Source organism: Ambystoma mexicanum, chromosome 4p (genome assembly GCF_040938575.1).
Source record: "Ambystoma mexicanum isolate Mex_15411 chromosome 4p, UKY_AmexF1_1, whole genome shotgun sequence".
Classification (NCBI taxonomy): Eukaryota; Metazoa; Chordata; class Amphibia; order Caudata; family Ambystomatidae; genus Ambystoma; species Ambystoma mexicanum.
In genome coordinates, this window is record NC_090927.1 from 1,201,512,668 (window position 1) to 1,201,533,450 (window position 20,783).

General features: G+C 45.4%; 1 protein-coding gene across 1 annotated transcript in view; it reads left to right on the plus strand.

Annotated features, from left to right (window-relative positions):
* NPHP1 (nephrocystin 1) overlaps nt 1-20,783 on the plus strand; it is a 1,322,209-nt gene that overhangs the window by 191,496 nt on the left and 1,109,930 nt on the right. The window contains exon 4 of the mRNA XM_069606852.1: nt 7,047-7,171. Within this exon, the coding sequence (XP_069462953.1) occupies nt 7,047-7,171 (125 nt within the window). The remainder of the gene's footprint in view (nt 1-7,046; nt 7,172-20,783) is intronic.

Here is a 20,783-nt window from a genome sequence, read left to right on the forward strand (position 1 = left end):
TGGGGCCATAGTGGCTCCCATGGCTGTCCCGGAGACTTGTAGATAAAAATATTCCCCATACTGGAAATATGAATTGTCTTAAATGAATGTTAGTAATGACATGATAAATTCCTTGGCTCCTCCAATCTCGCCTTCCTCAAGTAATAACCATTCTACAGCCTCCTGTCCCAGATCATGCAGTATACTTGTATAAAGGCTACTGACGTCAATAGTGAAAAGGATGTCATCTTGATTAAGTCTGATACCTTCAAGGATGTTCAAAAAAGGAGTGCTGACTTTGACGTAGGTGGTTGTCTTTTGAATATCTGGTTGCAAAAAATAGTCAATATATGTGCCCAATGGCTGTAGTATCCCTCCTGTAGCTGCAACGATTGGTCTTCCAGGTGAGCTTATTAAATTCTTATGTATCTTTGGCAGAAGATAAAAATGGGGACTCTTTAGTTGTTTATTGTGTAAATATGCTTTAGTTTTCTGTGTAATGTATCCGATTTCTTCTGCTCTAGTAAATAGCCCATCGCACATTAAGGTGAATGATTAATAAGAGGTACAGATATAGCTTAATAATGCGAGTGAACAGCACCACTATGACATTACTATTGAGCACAGATTCTTCTTTTTTACAGACCAGTATCTGGCATATTCACTGGTATGGTAATAGGCAACATCAAACAAAGCTAAAGCACCACATTAATGTTACATTGTTTTACACAATCCCAATATGACCGCCGCTGTCCAAGCGTGATGGCCATCTTGCCAGGCACTTCACTGTTGTAATTTCCATGGCAACGAGGTTGCCTTAGTAGGAGCGGGCACACTTCTGCTGCTGTTGCTGTCGTGCACCATCCGCACACGATCGCATGTCATGACAAGAGTAGCGGATTACAAATATCACAAATAGATTATAGTATCTACTCTTTCCTGACATCGTTTTCAACATTGACATTTCTTTTTAGATCGCGTTGCATGCAGCAACATGAGAAACACAGATTGCACTGTGTAACACATGTCAGTACATTTAAGTTATTGGGACACCACGCGTTCTAGACGCTAAGATTTATACTTACCAGAACTGATAATCTAGAGCCTTGAGTACACACACACCCAATTATGTGCATATATGAATACTTCTATATTACAGCTAATTACGCCACAGAGCACCACTTTGACAATCAGGTGATTGGGAAATGCTCATCAGAATGATTTTTCCGTACATCAACATTGAACTGTTTAATAATGTTACCACTACCTCTGGTAGAAAGTTACAATTCACATACTTAGGATGAAGTATATGATATTTAATGCTTGATAAATGCTTAACTCACTGTATCCATTTGTTATCTCTTGTTTAAATGTTATGTGTGATGGTTTGTTTAGTTTCCCGTTGTGGGCGCTGTGTTTATTTATATTTGTACATTAATACTAACCGTGTGTCGTTCGATTGAACAATGATATGATGTATGAAATGATTGGATTCCAATATGTGGATATTTATCGGTTGATTTATATATCACAAGGATTATTTTGTTGTCGAGCTAGGGCACGAGGCTCCGATGAAGGATGAATGGTCCAAAACGAATAGGCCTATTCTTGCTCTTTGCTATGAAAACAAGCACCACTGTTTGGTTTATTCTATCGGATTAAAAGATTAATGATTTGATACAAATGAGCTTGACAGAATCTTTTCTACTTTGATCTAATGGAATAGTACAAACAAGAGAAATATTTTTGAAATCAATCAACCCTTCTTGGGCATCATGGTGTGCAGCCCACACTGATGGCTCACACGCCTTGTTTGGTGGAAATTTCATATGGCTCTGGGGCTTCCTCCTGTCAGACTGACTGGAGCCTTTACCAGGGGCTGTGTGTTGTTGGTACACTCTAGGGGTGGGACCTGTGTGAATGGAGTCTGAAGTGAACTCAAATTCTGTGTTGTGGGTGTCTGGTTTCTGTGTGCGACACAATGACTGAGACAGCCCTCACTGAAACTGACATGAATGCAGTGTAGTGTACTGAAAGGCTGGGTACTTACCCCAATGATTGGTTGAATGAGTCTGACTCAGCTTGAGTGAATGGGGGCCAAATGTGTATAACAGGCGACCTTTCACTTACCAATTTGATCAGAAGCTGAAGTGGAAGCTGTAGCAAGAACAAGCTATTCCTTGACGCCCAGCTGGAGAAGTCTGCTGCTGCATTTTCTTTGTATAATCCAATAGCTGCTGTGTTCTTCCAAGGACTTAACCTGAGAGGACCTGCAATGGAGACCTCACCCCGAGCTACGAGCGACCATCGTGCAATCTGCTACTCTTCATCCAACGTGCCCTGGAAGCCAGTCCTGTGTGCCTGCTGTCCTCAGAAGGGGTCTGTCTTCGTGAGTCCCAAAGAGGAGTCCCCAGACATCTCGAGTCGAAGAAGTCCATTGGTGTCGCCCAGGGTTCAGAGGAGCGTTTGTGACCACTGGAACCTGTTGTTGTCTATCACCTAGAAGAAAGGGTACCCTGGCATAGTGCTGCTGGACACCCGGAGCTGCAAAAGTTCCAAGCTGCTTAAGAATACTTAAAGGGACATCCTTGCCATCATCAATGACCACAGTTTCCTACCGGAGAAGATCCAGGGTCGCTGAGTGCCGAAGGAGGTCTGCTGTTGGGTTTCCCACCACCAGAATTCAACAAAGACATCCCGAGGGTGCAGACTTGTGAGGGTCCGTGGTCCACTCAGTGGTCGAGTTCAGCTCACCAGAAGCCATTCAGAGGTCTTTGCTGCGGCTGCAGCACCAAAGAACTGAAAGGTGGAAAACCGCAATATTCTGAAATGCGACACCAAAAGTGACCTATGCACCTGTCACTGCCAGAAGTCATCGAAGGTCCCCAGGGGTCTTGTTCAAATCTGCCAAGCTTTTAAGGATCCCACAGCAAGTTTCATCTTCCCAGGACGTCTACAGTCAGAGAAATCGTTGACCAACAGAGAGCACCGCGAAGAGCAAAACAGCTGCACTTCAGAAAGACTTTGGTTCAATTTTTCTTCTTGGACTCAGCATCCCAGTGGCTCCCTTTTCCAAGGAGGGTTGGGGGGAGGGGGGTCCATCCTTCATGGGAATCGTCCAGTGAAACCTAGAAACTCTGCCACTTCGCCTGCCAAGGCATCAAAGGTACTGTGATGAGGAAGAGCCTCTTCTGGACTCAGGAGTCATCCATCGGTCCCAGATCCGTCTTGGATCCTGTTCTCCTGTGGCCTTTCAGGTACTTTGGGGTGGTAGAGCCTTTAAGAAGAAAGCAGATTGTTATTCAACATTTTTGGACTGGGCTGTAAAAGACAAGGTAAGTTACTCCCTAACTTTTCCATTACAGGTTGCCCAGGTGAGGGGATCCTCACACAGAATTATTTATTTAGTCTAAAGAAAGCATTCTGCCACTGTGCATAACTAACCAGCCTTTCTTCCACAATCTATGTTACCTCACTTAAGAATTCACATGCCTATTGAAAGCTGTCTGTAGGTAGTGCATTTATTACTGAATGCAAGTATTGTGTGGTACCACATAGAGTGTATATATTTGACATTCTTTGAATAGAACTGCCTAAGTACACAGTGTTATTATTTATATGTAATATAATAGTGAACCTTATTTTATATAAAGAAGCTGTGTTATCACCTAACATAGTGTGTGGACATTCCTTTATAGGGATTGGGTACTCACCGTACTTAGGAACCGGCCAGCATCACCTCTTGAGTGCTTCAGCCTTGGTTGCTCGTTCATGCTTCTATATAGAAAACCTTGGCTTGGGTTGCTTGGTGCCTTTGTTCCAACCATATAGAGGAGAGAAGTACAGATACACCCCTCTAGTCTTTACAATTAGCGTATCACACTCTGCATGTGAATAGCATCTTGCACGCTGACGTGCAGATATGGATGTCCCCCTTTCTTAGCATTGTGAGAATGCACAACAAAAAAAGGAAGAAGAATGCAGAAAGCACAGCTACTTAATTACTTTCCCACCTATCGGCTAAAACTAAAAAAAGCTAATGAAAATAATATAAAAAGATTTTTTGGAAGAGAGGCTGTGACCCATATATTATTTAGGCAATATGACTCGGGGAGGGGGGCATTACTGGTTGGGTAATGCCCCCCTTCCGAGGGTCATATTGCCATTGGTAACCCTTCATACTAATAGCAATTTTTCTCGAGGAAAAAAAGAAAAGAAAAATGGCCACCAGGGATCGGGTAGAAGTGACTACTTGTAGACCCTTCTCTCTTTCAATGGTGGCCATTAAAACCAATGAAAAAAGAAAGTTAATAAAATGGGCGCCATGAATGGGCCGAAGGGACTACACGCAGTCCCTTCCCCCTTTCGCTGGCAGCCACTGTGGAGAAGCAGAGGCTTCAGAGCCTTGTCGGTGAGGTAAGGCCCGGGCGAGGCCAATGAGTTTATTTGTAACAAGCTCATTGACCCTCGCTGGGTACTAATAGTAATTAAATATACCACTGTGCTTAAGACGGATAATGAAAGTCATCCTATAGTTTAATTACCTTTTTAAAACTACTCGTGTCTCGTCTTTATGCCTTGTGGTTGAGGAATCCATGGTGACAACGGACATCAAAGTGAGCCTTAACTTTGATGTGAGTTTTCATAATATAGTAGCATACATGAACAAAAGTTGGATCTTCTACACGTACGTGTACTGTTCGTATAAAAGATGCGCATTCATTCTGCGCATGCGTCATATGCAGATACGTCTTTAAATGTGAATGGGCCTCATTACGAGTCCGGCAGTAACCGAGGCGGTAAAACCGCCTGGTTACCGCCGGACTTGTATTACCATTCCGCCTCCGTGATTCCCGGAATTACCGGGGCATTACAACCCCGGTTTTCCGGGAATCACGGGGGCGGAATGGTGTTAATCCCCATTCCCATTGAGTCCTATGGGACTTAATGGGGATCATGGAAACACAGGCGGCATCTCGTAATGCTGCAGTGTTTCCTCGTCCGCCTGCAGGCGGGCGGTGTTAAACCCGCCAGGTCAAACCTGGCGGGAATATCACCTCCCGCCTGCAGGAGTCGAGATCGTGATTCCCGGAATTACCGGGGCATTACAACCCCGGTTTTCCGGGAATCACGGGGGCGGAATGGTGTTAATCCCCATTCCCATTGAGTCCTATGGGACTTAATGGGAATGGGGATCATGGAAACACAGGCGGCATCTCGTAATGCTGCAGTGTTTCCTCGTCCGCCTGCAGGCGGGCGGTGTTAAACCCGCCAGGTCAAACCTGGCGGGAATATCACCTCCCGCCTGCAGGAGTCGAGATCAGGCGGTCCGGAAACAACGGTGGCGGCGGGTTTACCGCCACCGTTATTTCCGGACCGCCTGATTTGTAATGAGGCCCAATATCTTGAAATTGACCTGCTCAATTTTCACTGTTTTTTTCAGTGCACCAATTCATGATAATATCTGGTATTACAAAAATATTAAAAATCTATGTGGAAAATATTGAAACTTGTAGGACAAATTTGTTTTCCCCTTAGAGAAAAATATGAAGCCGTCCATGAACATTTCTAAAATGTTCCATGAAGAGGCGGCAGCCTTGAGATTTTAGTGTGGAATTTTTTCAATTTGTTCATGCAAAGGTTCAAAAGTTATTTTCTGAAACTCCATAGAGATTTTGTCTTAACCTTGGCATGCCCTAGCACCATGCATAATGTATATTCCTGTATCTGTATCAGAGAAGGATTAAAGTGGAGAACCAAAACAAATCACAATATGTACACGGATTGCTGGCCTGCACTCACTCTGCAATGGGTTCTATTTTTCACCGGTGCTGATGTTTGTTCTTTTTAACCTTTTTCTTTGCTTTTTACAATAAGATAAGAGAGGAGTTGGTGCGTAATATTCATATTTCTATCATAAAATATCAGTGCCATCAGTTTACAGATTGGAGTCAGTTAGTGGCCAACACTGAAGAGTGATGAACAGAGCAATGTCTGGGGTTCTGTTTCAGTTAAAAGCTTTCCATCAAAAACAATTGAGTATTTCATAAATGTCCTTGCGTGGGATAGGAAAGAGTAGACGTGGGTCCTAAACGTGCTGTACCTGTACTCCCAAGATACATCTTGCTGATGATACTCGGTGAGGCTGAAAAATCTCTAGGTTTGCTCGTGAGCTTGTGCGAATGGATGTGAACTAGCATCCAGGCTGGACAACCCCTTGCGGTGCGGAGCGAAGCCTGATTTGCTTATTCCTTTGAATGTAATTGCACAGCAGGCTGAAAAATATGATTTGGGATGTTGCCTTGGGCAATTTCTGTAGTTATGATTAATTCAAAATCTCGATTCCACCATTGTTCAGTGTTGCAAGAGAGCCAAATGTGCCACTTAATCCTGGCTCTTAGCATCATTTGCATAAGCATGTAGGGCAAATTTGCAGACACTGCGCTTGAATTTACCAGCATGGGTCCATCACTTAACGGTCTAATTGTAAATGCAACCAGTCCTTCCAATTGCACTAAATCAACTGTAATCATTGTTTTACTCGCAAGGTAAGAGCTTGAACTAGTAGGTGAATTGATTTTCCAAAGACTGATGTGGTGCAAAACAGGACACACCACCACTTGGCTTATTTGACAACTTTGTGTTTCAAAGTTAAAAACATGAATGCTGACCACACACAACTACCAGAAGAGCCCCCCGGTCCCCCCCCCCATATCATGTTTGGCACCATCAACTAGTCTCGGATTTTCATCCAACAATACTGTGCATTCTGGGACTTGAAGGCTGAAGCTTAGAATTGAAAATGAAAACTACAAGTCCTGTATAGCAAGGGCTTTGTCTGTCAAGACCGGACTGACTAAACGTGTCCTACATGAATTGGGGGCCACTTGCCTGGAAATCTGAGCTTCTAAATTCGGATTTCCTCTGCTAATAAACAGATTTTGCCGTATTACACGTTTGTGTTCATTGGCAATATTGGCTTGAACATGTAATAGGCAAGGAAGTCAAATGTATCTGAAGTCTAGAAATATCAACTATAACAATAATTGACCGTTTTTCATTTTCAGAGTGATGAACCTGCACCTGTGGGAAATTATGATCAAAGAAAGCAAGATGAAGAGACGCGTTTAACAAAATTGTCTCTAGAGCTGCAGAAGCTTGCAGTGGCCTTAGGACAAGGGGGTCTGAACAAGTAAGTAGAACTAGTAAACCCATTTGCAGTGCATGCGGTATGGCTATATGCTAGAGTATAGTGTGTTTCCATAAGACAATCAATGCCATCTCAACTTGGACGTTTTAACCAAAGCGCTGCATACACAGTGTAAATATCTGTACCTTTAAGAAAGACTAATCTCCCAGAAAGCCCATGGTGCAACTTATCGCATCATTGTGTTACAGCCACAGTGAGAGAATCTCTGAAGAAAGTAGGCTTTCTAGCCTATTTACAGACTTTTATTGGGAGTTTTCTTATTCATTCAATGTCTTTGGGCGATGATCTCCATTTACTGTTAGAACAACATTTGTCTTCCAGCTTCTTATATAACAATTTTGATTCGTTTTTCTTGCATCAATAGAAAACGACAAAACTATTAAACAGCTTGTTTTAACTACTGCCCTTCTTTTCAAAGAAAATAATTAACAGCATTACAACATCCAACCACATGATATCATAACAGTCCCCTCCATCTCCCGTTTGCCCAATTAGACTCTTTACCTGCGATCCCCAAGTAAAGTGGCAAATAACGGGAAGAATAAACATGTGCACAGCCCCTCTCTCGACCCCCCCCCCCCCCCCGCCCCAGCATACTTCCATCAAAGCCTACAATACATCAATTCCAGTGCAGTTATTTACCACTAATCTTTTGATGCTTCTCGGGACAACCTTTAGTCTTGAAATCCCACAAGTTCACAACAGTCGTCTAATCGTTTTCGTACTGAGAGTCTTGCGGTTTCCCTGGCGCCTGACTTGGAGGCTGTATCTCTCTTGGCTACTGCGAACACAGTTGATACAAATAGCTTATCATATTTTTGAGAGTTCATCCTCCTTCCAGATATTAAGAAGTGCCAGCTTGGAATCTTTTTCCAGCTGTCCAGGCAGCATCTCTGTAAAGGATACAAAAACGTTCTCCCAGTAAGGTTGAATTTTAGGGCTGCCCCACATTTGATGGAACAAAGGAACCAACATCCCTCGCACATCTAAGACATAGCAGAGTCTGGGCTCTTCCGTTTTTGTGCAGGAAATCTCTCAAATAGACTGAAAAATGTTGAATTGTACCAATCGCAACTTGGTACAAATACCCAACTTCTGTTCGAACATTACTGTTTCCGCCCATTCCTCCTACTTCAAAGTACACCGGCAGTCATCAAAATTAGGATCTGTTGACCAGGAGCAAAGGGCATTTCCTGGGCATCTGGCATCAACCGTATGGCAGGAGCTACCTCTGGGGAACCAGGAGCAAGTGCATAGCGCTCAGCAAATCTGACATGTTGTCCATTACCTATTACACAATATAAGCTTTAAATGCCTCTTAGCCGTGTCCTTTATTCTCCTTTAAACCCATTAAGAAACCTGCACAGTTAATATCACATAGCTACTTGTATAGGCTCCACTTGCCTGAGGAGTCAAAAGTAGCTTCTGGTATTAAGATAACCAGGCTCCCTTCACTATAACCAGAGCTAAATAGCTCACAGCTGCTGGCAGTTTCGAACCCTGTCCAGGCAGACTCCCAGTTAGTTCTCATTTTCAACAATGGCAGCAAAGTGAAATTCCTAATTACTTGATACATTGTTGAGCTATTTTTATTTGCAAGTTCTTCATCAGTAAATGCACTTCTAATGTATTGTATCCGCCCACGGATTGCTTATCTTAGATTTATCCATATCCTGCTTTGCAGTCTCTGAAAAAATTTCGACAGCAGAGGGCCCTGTACAGCATCGAGCCTGTTGCCTCAATTCCATTTTTCTGCCTGCACTGCACACTCTTGAAACAGTTAGATGCACCTCAGCGAGATATGTCTTTTCAATAAATCACGATGTCTATGCAGAAGACAGGCTCCAAGAGATGTCCAGATTGTGATTCGAAGATGTCATTCACTGATCCTGTGCCTCTGGTGCCTTGGCATAGAACATGAGGTCATCGAGCGTGTCTCCTGCCAATGCCAATTTAGGACCAGCAAGGCCTTGAAGGAGAGAAGATGTAAACTCACCTTTGGTTGGTCGGTCTCCAAGTCTTTGTCTTCCACACCTTTGAAAAGGAAGTGTTCCGAAGGTAGTAGATCCAAAAAAAGGTTGTTTAACCTACGCTTCTTCCAAGACTGGCAGGGAATCCAGCCAGGCTTCAACCCACGCACCCAAGTGCCCGAGTCTGAAGACATCCGGGATGTCGTCTAGCATAGTGCTGACCACAGAGACTACATCGAAGCAAAACGTTTCTGTGACTTCCTCATCAAAGGAGTCAAAGGGCCCTTCAACGTCGACCTCGGAGATGAGTTTTAAACCCAAATCCAAGACTGATTTCTTCAGGTCCTTTGTGTCCATCTTCGAGGAAGAGGAGAGGAAGATGACGTTGTACCCTTCGGGTATGAATGTTTTGGAATGCCCAATGTTCCAGAAGAGACCTCTCCTGAGGTGGAATTTGACACTCCAGATATACACTCTCACCCTAGTGCAGCCTATATAACGGTCAGGAATAGGGTGATGGAGTATTTGGGTTGGGGGCATCCTGCTAAGGATATTGCCCAGGATGACTTTACAGACATTATGGATAGAGGCCCCCCTAAGGACCCTCTGCTGCCCTTCCATACAGCACTTAAAAACCCTGTTTTAGAAAACTGGCACAAACCAGACACCACTCCTGTTGTAAACAAGGAATTGGTGAAGAAGTACAGGCCTTTTTCTGTTGAACCTGACTTTCTCTCAGACACCCTTCATCAGAGAGTTTTGTGGTGCAGGTGGCTACTTCAAACTCAAAGGCTGCAGCCAATCTGACCAACCGCCTGGAAAGGGACGATAAACAATATGACGCACTGTCTAAGTGGGTATTCTCTGCTGGAAGCATGGCACTGAAAGCCGTTAATGCATCTTGTGCGACATACACCTATACATTATTGTTATGACCTTAACTGAGGTCAACAGGTAAAAGGATACACTGGATGCCAAGAGATCTTCATTCGGTCAATTTAATAAGATGACATCAGGAAATCGTACAGAATCAGGATCACAGGATCAGAAGGGAGCACACCGACTCCCACCACCCAGGCTACATCTTTGTCAACTGTCCTGGGTGGAACGTCCACACACAGCATTCCACTCAGTCATACCCAAACATTCCAAACATGACCTCATACATCAATCACCCAGCATACATACCAAGAGGGTACTGAACAGCCTAACAGGAAAGGAGAAAGAATTTAATATTGCATGTGGCAGAAAACAATCCTGAATGGGAGATGGTTTTAACAATCTCATCAGTGATGGGAAGGAGGCTTCTTGTCAGTCCCTTCAGCCGGGCCTTGATGCGTCGGACAGCGTTGGCTGGTGTATGGGCTTCAGTACTGTAATTAGAAGACCTGCGTGCTTATGCAATTCTATGTTTGCCCCTGACGTCCAATCAAGGCTCCTATACATGCTCTTTGATGGGTCCAATCTTTTTGGACCAAAAGCAGACAACAGCTTGGAAAAGCTATAAGCTTCTAAGGCTGATGCAAAATCTCTAGGGGCAGCCATCCGTCAGCCACAACAGCAACACCTGCCTGCACAGGCTTGGAGAGGGTGTTCTTTCATTCTTACTTCTCTTTTGGCCAAATGGGAAGAGGTCAAGCTACCCAGGGAGGACAAAGAAGGTTCACACATGCCCTCAGGGGCTTGAACAAGTACCCCAGGAAGGACTGTTTCGAGACGGTCACTCTTTTACAGAACCTCTAGGCCCTTCAACTCCAGGATTGGATGGTGCCACTCAATCATTAGGATGCTTACTTTCATGTGCCTATACATCCCAGGCACAGTAAGTACCTGAGGTTTGCCATTGCCAGTTCAAAATGCCAGTTGGAATAAACCTATGATAGTAACCCACAAGCCCCAGAAAACCATGTAACTCCTTTTTGGTCTTTTGGAGGTGAAGGTCTCATGGTAGCCTCCACTTTATCTTATTGGGGTTGCAACAATCCATTCCCAACAAATAAAAAACAGATGTTTAACAGCAGATCTAGCCAGGTGATACTTTTTGGGACTGGTTGTTAACCCTGCTTTTTTCAATTCCCTGGTGGCCTGGTAAAAATGGGACATATCTTCAGGCCAGGTCTTAATATATATAATGATGTCATCAATATAGGTCCCACAAAAAGACGATAACGGTCATAAGACACGATCCATTAGCCTTTGAAAGTACCAGGAGCCCCATATACGTCAAAAGGCGGATCTTAAACTGGAATAATCCGAAAGGTGTTGAAAAGGCAGTTTTGGGTTTATCTGCCAGATTAGCTGCTGCTTGCCAGTACCCTTTTTGTAAGATCAAGATACCTTTTTGTACGTTCAAGATACCCTTTTGTAAGATCAAGAGTAGAAAGATATTTGGCATCACCTAGTTTGTCAGTTAGATCTAACCTGGGCATTGGATAGCTATCAAATTCAGATACTTTGTTTACTTTCCGGAAAACTATACAGAACCTCAAGGAATTATTTAGCTTTGCTACTAGGATGATGGGAGAAGACCAGGGGCTTTTTGAGGGTTCAATTACATCAGCTTTTAACATGGCCTCTATCTCTCCTTGAATTGTTTGTGTTCTACTTTCTGCGATTTGATAGGGTTTCTGATGTACCACCTGTCCTGTAGGAGTGTGGATGTAATGATATACCCCCTTCGCTCTTCCTGGGTCTGGTCTGAATACATCAGGACATTTTACCAACAAGTTCAATAAATCCTGTTTTGGGTTTTGAAGTAGCTTGGGAGATATTAATTGATTCTCCTGATTTTCTTCAGATAATAAACTGGTAAGCATGATATAACTGTCTTTACATGTAGGCTCTTTCCATTATTAGAGCAGGTTGATATGGTATATGTGTGTTTTAATTTTCCTATCCAGCTGTGAGATTTTGTAATTATAAGGCCCGATCTGTTCTCTGACTTCATAAGGTTCATGCCGCCTGTACAGCATTTTGTTATCAGAGGAAGGAAGGAGGACTAATACTTTTTGCCCAGTGGAGAAGGACCTCATTACTGCTTTCTGGATATAACTTTCCTTCTGTTGTTCGTGTGCCTTTATCATATTTGAATGAACTATTTTCGTAATGACTGCCATTTGTTCTTTCAACTTTTGAGCTGTTATGCATGACAGAATGGTGGCTTTCTCCCTTTTCTGCAAGGTTTCTCTTAACACGTCTAACACATCCCTAGGTTCCCTTGCATACAACAATTCAAACCCCAGTAGATGGAATGAGGAGTTTACCGAATGGCAAGCAAAGCCCAGGGTAACATTCCAGTTTTCCGCATCTATTTCTACCAACTTCCTCAAAATGTGTTTTAGAGTTTGGTTGAATCTTTCAACTAATCCGCCTGTTTGGGGATAATAGATTGATGTTCGGATTGTTTTAATATGAAGGAGGTTCTTTACTTCAGACATGTGTTTACTCATGAAGGTGTAACTGTGGTTGGTTAGAATCTCTTTTGGAAAACCAATGCGAGATAAGAATGGTAATAAATGCTTTAAGATTTGCTGAGAGGGATTATTCCTTAAAGGAAAAGCATCCGGATACCTAGTGGCATAGTCTAAAATCACTAGGATATATTTACAAACTGATTTTGAGGTTTCCAAAGGTCCTACTATATCCATTCCAATGCGTGAAAATGAAACATCAATAATAGGTGAAGGTTGTAAGGGAACTGGAGGAGGAACTTTTGTACTGGTCTTATGACATATTTTTATATATCTATTAATATCAGTGTAAATGCTAGGCCAGTAAAATCGCTTTACAATTTGGCCTTGTGTTTTGTGAATCCCTAAATGTCTCCCAGTGAAATGAGCATGCACCTGCTCTAATACAATGTCTTAATGACTTCTTTGTACTACAATGTGGCTTTGGGGTTTCCCAGAGGGATCCACATCAGCTCTATATAAAAAAAACATTCTGCTGGGGAAAACAATGGTCCCCCTTTTTCTCTGTGTTCCTTTTTTGATGATTTGGAGTTCTCTACCTAGTCTAGGATCTAAGGGCCAATCTCTTAGCATGCATAAACTGGCCCTCACAGTAAACAGAACAATCAAAACAAAGCATAAACAATATAAATAAAAGATTACCAAATAATCAGTGTCTTGGATGACTTCTACTTGTCTTGGGTGGCTCGTATTCCCCCAGGAATGTCCAAAGTCAATTTCTCCCAAGGAAAAGGAAAGCCTTAAATCAGTTCTTGAAAAGTTCCAAAGAAACAAAAGTTCACTCAAACAAAAATCCGCTGGTAACAGATCCTTCTTCATTTGTTGAAAAGATTGCCTTTCCAAGTTCTACAAAGAAAACGGCACCACTGGTATTCCTGGATAATCTCCTTCCAGGAAAGAATGGAACGAGTTCAGCACAAAAGTCCCACTTCTGCTTAATAACAACTCTTCCTCTTGTAATCTCTGTAGCATCTTGAATACAATTTGTAGCAGAGTGTTTTGTGTTTCGCTAAAGGACTGCTTTACTGACTGGTGCTGGCGGAGTCTTTCCTTGTTGTCAATTAGGATGAGTGGCCCCTTTGTTGCCTCGCTGCTGTTTTCACTCTTAAGCCTCACTCCACGCAGAGCGTGCAGAGTGTTTTGTGTTTGGTGTTTGAAGTTGATGTTGGAGCCTGCCGTACTAGGAATTCACCTGAAAACCTATTGCTGTAAGGACCATCATCAGACGAAAGTTGTTCTCTTTTTTTTTCCATCTGTGGGTAACTTTGCCGAACAACGAAGCGGCAGGCTACGGGACCAATTGCAGCGCAAGCTGTAAAGCATTCTACAGTGGCAGGTGCTGGGATTAACTTTAAACCCATGGGGACTCGCAACACTGGCAAATGCTGTATGTATAGTGAACTCAAGTGATTCCATTGACATTAATTCCTCTTGCTCGCCAGTTAACCAAGGCGTTATTCCTGAGGAAGGAAACCTTGACGCCAACATCAGACGTGCCCCCAGATCCTGTCCACAGAAGACTTTTGTTTTGGCAAAACAACAGCGATGTCTCCTATTAAGTCACCACCTCGAATTATTGACTTCTATTTTGCCTGTAAGGAAGCCTCTGTGGATCCTGCGAAGGTCGACTGTTTTGCTAACCCTGTTTTGTCTGATTTCAGTTATCCGCTGATGGCAGAGTGGTCTGTCTCTGCCACATGTCTTGGGACTAAATTAATTGAGTCTGTATCAAATGCATTAGGAGGGGGAGCAGTTATGACTGTCCCTCGCCCTCAGAATGGCTCCATGCTACACAGATTGGAGGTCGGATCGGGCTGTTTTGAGACCCCTGAGAGTGTTGGTGCTGGCTTCGAACTGAATAATATTGCCAGAGGCACTAAGGAGGTTTCACATGCTCTTGATGATAATACAAATAATAGCATGGGGGTTAATGGACTTATTCATGCCGACCTTTCTTCTGCAGTCACTCTTCCTGTCACTCCCACAGCCAATCTGGTGGAAGCACAAATAGAAGTGTATAGATCTATTGTACCGAATGCATTCAATGTGCCTTCTAACTTAGAAGTGACCGAGGCTGTGCATCTAGATAATGTAAGTTCATTGTCTGTTAGTGCGCTTTCGAACACACAGAATGTATTCAATTCCTTGCATGCCAGTGATATAAGTACTACAAGTTGTGACTCTGTCTCAATGTTTGGGGTTCTGGAGAACTTACTCACACTACTTCTTACTAGATATGATGACATTTTGAGTCACCTGAAACCAGACACTTGCAAGCATGCCGGTTCCCTTATCCAACTTGCAGGGTCTACCTTGCAGAGTCAATCTAGTTGTTTCGAGAAAATAGGGGCCAGCATTGAGATGAGTCGACGAGCAAGCTTTTGGCACCTTTCAACACATCTCAAGAGGCAGCTGTTGTTTTATTGCCATCCATCGGGGTGACTCCCTCTGCTGAGGACCTATTGCCTGGTATCTATGTAAAAACTAGAAAGTTATCCGCCAGGCAAAAAAGTACACTGATAATAAACAATTAAACAAAACGTCTAGGGCTGTTTTTAATCCAGCCACTATTGAAGGGTCAGGTTCAGGGGCTTCTCCTTTTGTCTTTATAGCTGAAAATTCCTCTGATAGTGGGATCACAACTGGTCCACATATTGAAAAAAGAAATGACGTCCTCTACAATGGTGCGCAGGAACCAGAAAGGACTGCACCCCAGAATAATTGTGCTGTGCAAACTTCTTTTTCTATTGAGAACATGAGTGATCCCCGGATTTCTAAATATGTAGACCCTTCATGTATTTCAACAAATGTGAACTGCCATGGGACTGAGCCAGCCACTGTGGATTTAGCTACTGTGGGTGTAAAGAATGGTGGGGTGCATCGTAAAAACAACCAAAGGCGTGAGGTAAAAAGCTTCAAATGCCAGCGAGAGTTAGTACCTATGGACCCTACCTCTAGGATTAAAGTACCAGCTTCAGTATCATGAAGCAAATCGGTAACAACAGTGGATGTTCAAGCTGAAGCATGCCAAACAAACCATTGAAAGACCACGAACGGCCGTTTCCGACTGCGATTCTGAAAATATGGTGAAGGCTTTGCAAATCGGAGGTCTTTTTCACGAGGATCAACATGACTATTTGAACCGTTCTCAGATAATGGAACGGTTTCACTCTATTATTCCATTAAGCATTATTGGGAGCAGTGACATTAGATTAGTATACCAATGTGAAGAGGAGGCGTTTGTTACATCTTTGGTCTATTTCTTTATAGATACAATGACTGACTATGTTGCTGATCACTGCCAGCAATTTCTTCGGGTTGGCTACGAGTGCACTGTAGTGAAAAGTAAAAAACGTCCAACTTTGGGCAAGACGGTGCAAAGTAGCCATTATTGCTAAGAAGTGTACTTATTAACCCTGTGTGGCCTTGCGAACATCCAAAATACCCGCAGCTGTCCCCTCAAATGTTTGTTTGGCCCTGCAGGGTTTAGTGGGTAGAGGGTCTGGCTCGGCTGATGACGAAGATCATTGGGAATGGTTGGCAGGGCTGATCCTTCGGAGGAAATTGCAGGGTTCCTAGCAGTTCTTTATTGTTAATCCGTTGGAATACTAGGGGCAGCAACATCTACAAGAGCAAGATGGTCTCCTGGATCATATTGATAGCTTAAGTGTCATTGCGTTTCAGGAGACCTGGCTTCTTAAGCCAATGTTCTTAGATGGGTGGAACATAATCGATAAACTAGCGGTTAAAGGAAGGATTGGCAGGCCTACGGGGGGAGGGCTTGCTTTTGGGTGTAAAGAAACCTTTATTACTGTCTGAGATCTACTGTGATTTGCTTAACATCCTTGCAGGCAGAATGACATATACTGATGTGACCGGGAACAAAGAAATTATCCTCATTGTCTATGACCCTCCCTATGTCGGGCCGCATGCCGCTGTCTTGAAAGACATGGAGAGCCTGCTTGGTACTGTGCCACATGCTTCTCCCATCTTACTGTGTGGAGATTTCAATTCTAGGATCCTTGGAAATTGAAAAGTTGATGCTGGAGTTAACAATATTTATTCCTCTGGTATGGTCTATGAGTCAAGGTTGGACTGCTCCTGTCCTCCTGGCATTAGATGGGTAACCCTGCTCTACTCCACGCCAAATGTTTTTTTATGATAAATGGCGCCTGTCCCTCGCACTGTCCACCTCAGTTCACTAGGACCTCCGCCAATAGCTCTTGCCCAATTGACGTGTTTGAGTCTTGACATTGAGGGTTCTGTTTCCGGAGCTCATACGTCTGGGTCAATCTCGATTAACAGTGCACTAAACCGAGTCAAATGGTCATCCACCAAAATTGATGCTGTATCTGTTACTGCGCGCAAGGCATTTGAATATTTTGAACCTCTCAGGCCCATTTCTGAACCTGCCTCTTATTTATGGTTGGGTGCTTCTACCTTGATGAAATTTGAAATGTGTGTAGCACTGATTAGAGAGAGTATCCTTCCTAAAATGGTAGGAAATAATAGGAGTGCAACAGGACGGACATGGTTACGGCAAAGAGATAAGGGACAAAAAAAGAAACCATCAAAGAGAGTTACGTGCCTTAGCACATTCTGTATCCGACCCCACACAGTATGCAATTGGTCGAAGGCTAATCAGGGCTAAATGCATTAAAGGGCTGAGATTACACTGTTATTTGAGTGAGTGTCAATTATGGAGAGATCTGGTTCTGACTATTTTAGCCAATGATTCACACATTTTGGAAGATCATTAATGGAAATGATTTGTCTCATTGTGTTACAAATGGGGAACCCAGCAGGGGTGGATTGCATATATTTCTAGCACTCTTGGGAGGACATGTACTGGAACAATCTAGCATTGACCACTCCCTCAGAGCCTGGAAGTACACCAAAAGCAAGGAGGAGGTTGGAAGGCTCATTAATATCAGCAAATCCTCTTGTGGTCCCGGCCCCGACGGTCTATGCAACCTGTTGATAAAAGATGATTTCGAGGGGATTGGGTCCTCCGACGTATTCCATATCTATGACATGTAATCACCACAGCTGTGCTGCTTCGAAAAATCTTCAGCGTCTGCGTCCTGCGTCGATGACATCGATACGCCGCCCTCGAAGACCTCCTCCGACGGCCGACGCCACTGGATGTTATAAGTAGGACGCACAACGCCCGTAGCCTCAGTTCCGTTTTTTCCACGAACGTGTTTGCTTCGGAGATCTCGGCGTGCCTCGACTCTTTGGAGTTTCTGTTCTTTCTCGGTTCTTCGAACCTGTTCGTATTGTGAAGTATATTCTTCGTGAAGATGTCTACCTCGTCTTCCACCCCGCGTCCAGGCTTTAAGAAGTGCGGGGACTGTGGGTCCAAGATGTCGGTGACGGACTCGCACGACGCCTGCCTCTGGTGCCTTGGGGAAGCCCATGGCACGGATGACTGTGTCGACTGCCAGTCGCTCACGTCCAAAGCCTTGCGGGAGCGCAAGAAGAAGTTGTCGGTAGGTAAGGTGTCCAAGCCACGGAAGTCGAGGTCTGCGGGGCTTTCGACGGATGATTCGAGGGGCGACTCTCCGCATCGTCGTCAGAAGTCCAGTGGGTCTCGGTCCCGGAGTTGGTCCCGCCACTCCCCTGCCTCTTCGAGGCACTCCCGGAAGCGCCGTCATCAGTCGCCTTCGTCGTCCTCATCCGAGGACTCAGCCCGTCGGCGGGTTGCTTATACCACCAAGCATGCGACGCCGGAGGAATGGGCTTCCTTTGGGAAGAAAATGTTAGCGATTCTCGAATCGCAGGGCACTGGTCTGTCCGCGCCTCCGAGTGGGGTCGGTCGTGATCGGTCGAGAGACACCGCTCGCACGCCGTTCGGCTCGGGTGGTCGGCACGATTCACGGGAGAGGTCCCTCTCGGACAAGGGGAAATCGTTCTCGTCGTGCCCGGTCCAGGTCCCGGTCCTCGACGCGCTCCGGGGCTCGGTGGAACCCCCTAGAAAGGCTCTGGCCAAGGTCAAGCATGGCTTTGTTCCACATTCTGTGCCTTCTTACCGCCATCTTGAGTTTATTTCAGAGGTGGATGAGTGCTCTGATGATGGCATGGTTCCTGATACGGTGCCAGACGAGATCCTCTCGGGCCATAGCCAGATTGAGGACCTGCGGCAGTCCCTGCACGATGCCAGTGGGCTGGACACCTCTCCGGAGGTGGAGTTTTGTAGGCCTGAGCCTGGCACTCATGCCGACTCCTCGTACCGGCGCCTTATGTCTAGGGTCACTGAGTACTTGGGATGGTCTGCTCCCCCATGGGATTTTCTTCCGGATGACCTTACGGATATCCTCCACCAAGGTCCACCAACTGACCCGTTACTGCCGTTCCATATGGCTCTACAGAGGAGGGTGGCGGCGGCTTGGACTGCTCTGGAGAGTCTCCCGGCAGTGGGCAAGTCTTTGCCGTGAAAATACCGCCCAGCCAGTAGCGACCCCTCCCACTTGACCAAGCACCCCACTCCAGAGAGTTTGGTGGTGCAGGCGGCTACGGCCCCGGCAAAGCAGGCGTCGTATCCTACCATCCCTCCTGATAGGGACGACAAGCGTTTTGACGGCTGGGCGAAGGTGTTTTCTTCAGGCGGTATGGCGCTTCAGGCGGCCAACTCCGTATGTGCCTTGTCACGTTTCACGCACACTCTGTGGAACTGTGTTTCCTTAGCGGCTGAACATATTCCCGAAGGGGACGAACGGGATGGTTTCCTTGCCATGGGTCAGGATGGCAAGGATGCCATGTGTGAGGCCGTTCAGTCGGGTTTGGACATGGGAGATTGCGTCAGCCGGTTCATGGTGGCGCGCACCGTGATACGCAGGTTTGCGTGGTTGCGGAAGTCGGGGTTTGCTCCTGATGTGCAGGCCCGGCTCCTCAACATGCCCTTTGACGGGGCTGACAAGAGCCTTGAGAGGTTGCAGACCTCCAAAGCTGCAGCAAAGACGTTGGGCGCTGTAGTTCGCCAACCTCCGCCTTTTCGTCCTAGCGGACAGCAATGGAGGGGAGGTTCCTTTCGTTATTACTCATCCTTTGGTAAAGCGAGAGGAGCTGCCAGTCAAAGGGGCCACCGTAGGAGTGCCAGAGGTGGAAAACAAGGTACTCGAGGTGCCAATGCCGCTCGCACTGTTGCCTCTTTGCCCTCAGGCAACGCTGCAGCCGCTTCAGCTCAGACATGAGGCCAGGTCCCATGGTTCGCCGGTTGGGGGAAGGCTGGCGCAGCATCTTGCAGAGTCGCGCGACATTACTTCAGATGTGTGGGTTCTGGAGATCATAACCCATGGCTACTGTCTTCCTTTCCGGCAGAGGCCTCAAGACAATCCACCGGGGAATCTCTCTTTGAAGAGTCCGGATCCGCTCCTTGCGCAGGAAATTCAATCCCTGCTGGCGAAAGGCGCCATAGAACTGGTGCCTGTAGCGGAGAGGAACAAGGGATGGTATTCCCCTTATTTTTTGATTTCCAAGAAAGACGGGGGTTTGAGACCCATCATGGACTTGCGCGGTTTGAACAAACTCCTCAGGAAGGACAAGTTCTCTCTCAAGTCCTCCAGGCCCTTCAACTTCAGGACTGGTTGGTGTCTCTCGACCTCAAGGACGCTTATTTTCATGTGCCGATACATCCAAAGCACAAGAAGTACCTGAGGTTCGCGGTTGGCGACTCGCACTTTTAGTTTCTACCCCTACCTGGACGATTGGTTGATCAGCACGCGCTCTCCTGAGCAAGTCCTGGATCATCTGTCAGTCACCTGCCACTCTCTCCACAAGCTGGGCTTCTCCCTCAACTTAAAGAAGTCCCATTTGACACCAACTCAGAGGCTCCAGTACATCAGAGCTGTGCTCGACATGTCCCTGGGGCAGTGTTTTCCTTCCCAGGTGAGGGCTCATCACATTCAGCAGATGGTGCACAAGTTTCAGCTTGCCCAGAGTCTCCCAGCGTTCGAGTTCTTGAGATTGCTCGGCCTCATGGCATCCTGCATTCTTCTGGTGCCAGAGGCCAGGTTGAGGATGAGATCTTTGCAATGGGCACTCAAGCTCAGTGGTCTCAGTCCTCCGGCAGTTTGTCGGACCCGGTTCAGGTGCCGTCCTCGGTCGCCCAGGACCTTCTGTGGTGGGCCGTCGAAGACCATCTGATGAAGGGGG